Here is a 4987-nt window from a genome sequence, read left to right as displayed (position 1 = left end):
TTTCGGCCAACCTAGGTCAGTGTCATCCAATCAAAATTGCGCTTTCCGCCAACTGCAGCCCTAACAGAAAATAAACGGTGAAAAAAAACGAGAATATGTATTTAGTTTTATCGGTGAGCCATATGCAATCATCAAAAGAGCTGTATGGCTCGTGAACCATAGGTTCCCGACCCCAGCTCTAGATTGTGATTGTGATTCTGAGAGTGAGATGGCTGCAGGGATTTTGGCCATTGAAAATTCAGAATGCCAAAATACATGGACATTTGGGGAACATGTACATGAACTGTATAGTGCCACTTAGCAGTTTTTTTTTTTTTTTTTTTTGACGACGATACTAGTGCAGCGTGTTCTACCGGAAACAAATTCCTTGTGTGTTCTACATACTTGGCAATAAAGATGATTCTGAGTCTGATGAGGGGTGGGGAAACAGAGGATGTTCCTGAAGAACGTTGACACTTTTTTCCAAGTCTTCTGTGGACAGCTTGGTCTGTTCACAGCTCAATCAAACAACCTTTTTAACCAATGAAAAACCATTCTATAGAGCCGTTAAGCGCCATTTTATTTTGGGGCATATACAGTACAAATTTGTGTTTTATTCAATGATAGCCGTGATAAAAGGCAACGCCGGCCGATCACTTCTGTGTTAATGGCAGCTTTTGAGTATAGGTCACTTGTTTGACTCCTAACCTTTTTAACCTCGGTTCTACTGTGCAGCACTCCCCAAAGAGGATAATTCCGTCGGCTCTGGTACAGTTCCACGACCTACTCTTAGAAACCAATGTGCTGGACGTTTTGACTCCGCAAAATAACTGCATTACAAACTGTTGTACGATACCGCCATCTAGTGGTTAACTCGGATATGTGTTACTGAGCCAAAGACGATTCCATTGAGGCAAGGAAACGTATTTATTAGGAACCGACAAGAAGTTCCGTTCTTCACTTGGAGCTGGTGTACTTAGTAACGGCCTTGGTGCCCTCAGACACAGCGTGCTTGGCCAGTTCGCCGGGCAGCAGCAGCCTGACGGCGGTCTGCACCTCGCGGCTGGTGATGGTGGCCCGCTTGTTGTACTGGGCCAGGCGCGACGCTTCGGTGGCAATCCTCTCGAACAAGTCATTGACGAACGAATTCATGATGCTCATGGCCCGGCTGGAAATGCCCGTGTCGGGATGAACCTAAACCAACAAACACGAACGTTTCTCAGGCCTTGTTCATTTGACTACCATTTCAGCAAAAACAAATCCAACCACAAGTTTCAACATATATTTCAAATTCAAAATGTATTATTATCATTGGTATTATTATTACAGTAGTAGTAGTCGTAGTAGTAGTCAGTATAAAGTTGGATAAAAGTGAGCATTGAGAACCAACTGTCACAGTCCTTAAGGTGGTTGGTACACTAGATGTTGCTTTGTGTAAGCGGGTTCGGTAAATGATACAACTTCTGGATAGAGTTAAGGTTCTTTATTAGAACGGCTGTGTTGGTTGGAGGGACAAGACAATTGACATGTGTGACTCTCGGAGGCTCTCATCAGACTGACTTGCAGCAGCGCGCATGCTCCTTTGGTCTTTAGTCAGGCATCACTAGTTGAACATACAAATACGATTTGCTCATATCATTACACACTAGGCAGCCAACATTCGGGATTTCAACAGTTCGACATCCGCATGACTTCATTTTTGATGAGCATATTACATATAAATATATGTCATTTATTTTTAATTCCTGAATGAAGTTTTTCACTGTTAAAATACCCACCCAAAATAGTCTTTCTATAGCCAGCTGAAGGAGCGTTCACTAAAATAAACAAACAAATACTTAAACAAATACATAAACACATAAATAAACAAACAAACAAATAAATAAAGAAATAAACTGTGGCGGGTGCTAAGACCAGGCATCTCACCCAGCAGGTGCACGGGAGGGGGCGGCTACAAAACAAACAAATACATATGCTATTCATTTGCCACCACCCCACTGGACACAAAGTGCAGCGCTAAGTGAACTCGACGTTTTTTTAAATATGGTTTAGTACAAGTGCTCCCTCTAGTGGTACCGGACATAATCACTGCCGAAGTACCGTCACTTCATTCGCGTTTTGGTTCAATCATTTGCATTTAAATAAAAACAAACGTGTGAAATATTGTGCATTTTCATTGAATAGTTGAAATAATGTACGCGTTTCTATGTTATCATATATATCGATATAATTGTAGGGATTATATTGTCAATGCATAATGTTAAGAGTGGTTTACAACAATTATTAATGAGAAAGGCGCACCTGTATCGTTTTAATAAACACCAAGGCCTACTGCACCGGTCATATTGGAGAAAAATCTAAATACGAGTTGATTAAACCTGAAATACAGAAAATAAATTCTTCCAGTCAGTTTTAGTTGCTCTAAAGTGGCTTAGAGATAAAGAAAGCCACATAATCCAGTTATGTTTACAACATTTTACTGATAATTGTGTCCATCCTTGGTAAATTAACTAAGATGACAACAACAACAACAATAATATGCCCACAAAACCCAGTTAAAAGCACAAGTCACGTGTTGCTCACCTGCTTCAGAACTTTATAGATGTACATGGCGTATGTCTCTTTACGTTTGACCTTTTTCTTGGCCCTTTTCTCACCGGAACTCTTGCCCTTCTTTTTTGAAATGTCATTTGACATTATGGTTATTATTTTAATTGTTATTGTTGTCGTTGTTGTTGTTGTTCTTCCTCTTCTTCTTGACTAGACTTTTTAACAGTGTTTCGGAACGATTCTCCCACTGCCCTTGAACTTATGGGGCGTGAAGCGTTAGTAGCTAATTAAGGTCACCTGCTTGCCCTTGTACGCTGTATAATTAGTAGACGTCACATATGTCTCACAATGGGGACCAGCTGGAATAAAGGGAATTTGTATATTTATGTCTGAAAAACGTAACTTGTTTTGGTCGATTAAAAAAAGACAAGAAACTATACTTGCACTGAGTAATTTTGTCCACTAAGTGGAGGACTGGTCCCGTTTCTTGGACACAAGCGGTGTATGTTTCGTGTATTTCTGCCCCTTTCAGGTGGTTAGGCGAATTACACTATATTTTCACCTGACACGAGTTGGTTATCAAAACAAGCTTTCGCAGTTATTTCGACATACTGTCCGTTTTATGGTCTAGTTTTATGTGAAAAAGGTGGGTAAAACCAATATTTATCATTAGTTTGCTTTGTGTACATGCATTTGGGTCGTTATTTGCGACGAGTAACTTTTCAGTGTGGTAAATCTTTGACGTTTAAGGTTGCTTAAGGTTCAAGAACATGTACAGGAAGAGCTTAAAGCACACCCGTAAATAAGTAGTATTAACAATCAGTATTAGCAATCAACAGTTAATTTCACCCTGCAGGCCAAAACTAAAGGGTTTTCTATGTGTGTTTTACATAGAATTTGCCTGGTGGAATTTGTTTGTAATTGATGTTTCATTCATTTTATTGCTCAAATTGTACTGAGCCTTTCTAATTTCTGGCCCACGAAGTCCAAGACATATCATCCAGGAACTGGCAGCAAGATAAGTCGTGCCACTTCTTTGGTGTTCCAAGTGTCTTTTCTGAGTTAAATATCCATACATCTATTTTCCAGGCTGCTTTATCCTCATGAGGTTCGCTGAGAGTGCTGCAGCCTATTCTAGTCGTTTTCGGACACAAGGCGGGGGACACGCTGGATTGGATAGATCCACATCAAATATAGTGTGTACATATTATTTTTTTATCCTAAAGTGCTGGACAAAATCATAAGCATCGATGATTTAATACAGTACATGCACCAAAAAATAAAAATGCTCAAAGGTCTGTCTGGAAAAAAAAAAGTGTTTTTCCTATTTGTTTTTTCAAATGTCCTCAGAAATGGCAAGGTTTAACCTGCCTTTTTTGTCTATTATGGGGTTTCACAAATGGTGATTTTTTTTAATACATTTACAGTTTTTTTTATGTGAGAGACCTGAAATTAAAAAAATGACGGGCATATCACATACGTACCATCATTGATAGTTGCAGTTCTATTTCCCAAATTGTCATCATGCCATTGAGAGGCAGTATGATTTCACAATGCAACAAGCACAAGAAGAAATAAGAGCACGTAGGCTCAATGTAAGATTTTCTGGGAGCTGAAGTACACAACATTTGCAAACTGATGTTCTTATTTTTGTTGTGAGAAAAAAAAAACCTCATATACAGATATTTAACACAACCATTTTCTCTGGCAATAACACAACTGTCCGGTCACTTTGAAATTGGCTATTATTCTATTTCATGTTACACTCGCACACCAGTTATCTTCTACCTTGAACCATCTCGGCGTTAACCATAATAAAGGATTTGCGGTTGTTAATATTGAACAGGTTTAATTTTTGGTCAACTACTACAAACTACAACTACTCTGCAGCGAAAACTACTTCCATGCCTTTCTAACCGAGTTTTCATGAACATACAGTAGGTGTTGCAAAGCACTCCTTTAATGGGAGGTTGACTCTAATCAAATACCAGTAATCATGATCCAACCACTCCTTTACAGACGCTCCCCAAATTACAAACATTGAGTTATGAATAACATTACATACGAACATTTTTGCGTGTACAGTATGTCGAAAAATGTTCGGAGAGAGATGCTGAAGCTAGATTTGGTATTGCACGTCTTTTTGCGGCCGAGCTCGTTTACGATTGGCTGCAGAGAGTGGTTGGTTGGTAAGGAAATCCCTCTTCCCATTTGTCGCTCTGAGGAGGAGGCGCCGAGCTCGCTTATGATTGGCTGTGTAGATCATGTGGGCGGGGAGTAAATCCTTCTTCTCAGTTGAAGTTCTAGAACACAGGTGTCAAAGTCAAGGCCCGCGGGCCAAATCCGGCCCGCCACATCATTTTTTTCGGCCCGCGAAAGCAAATCAAACTTGTTAAATTCCATGATGATTGCTAAAATCTGAGCCAAAATTTCATATTTTTGGATGTCAACCACAATA

At 39.7% G+C, this 4987-nt stretch overlaps 1 protein-coding gene across 1 annotated transcript; it reads right to left on the bottom strand.

Annotated features, from left to right (window-relative positions):
- Positions 1 to 936: 936 nt before the first annotated feature.
- On the bottom strand, positions 937 to 2676 carry h2bk1 (H2B.K variant histone 1). Its single transcript, XM_089008932.1, has 2 exons — positions 2563 to 2676; positions 937 to 1173 (listed from the first exon to the last, which is right to left on the bottom strand). The coding sequence occupies exons 1-2, from the start codon at positions 2674 to 2676 to the stop codon at positions 937 to 939; spliced, it is 351 nt and encodes a 116-aa protein (XP_088865058.1).
- Positions 2677 to 4987: the final 2311 nt, after the last annotated feature.

This window comes from Hippocampus bargibanti, linkage group LG11, assembly GCF_051943395.1.
Source record: "Hippocampus bargibanti isolate YZ-2025 linkage group LG11, ASM5194339v1, whole genome shotgun sequence".
In the NCBI taxonomy this organism is placed as follows: domain Eukaryota; kingdom Metazoa; phylum Chordata; class Actinopteri; order Syngnathiformes; family Syngnathidae; genus Hippocampus; species Hippocampus bargibanti.
Note: the sequence above shows the minus strand (reverse complement) of the source record. Positions and strands in the feature narration are given on the sequence as shown.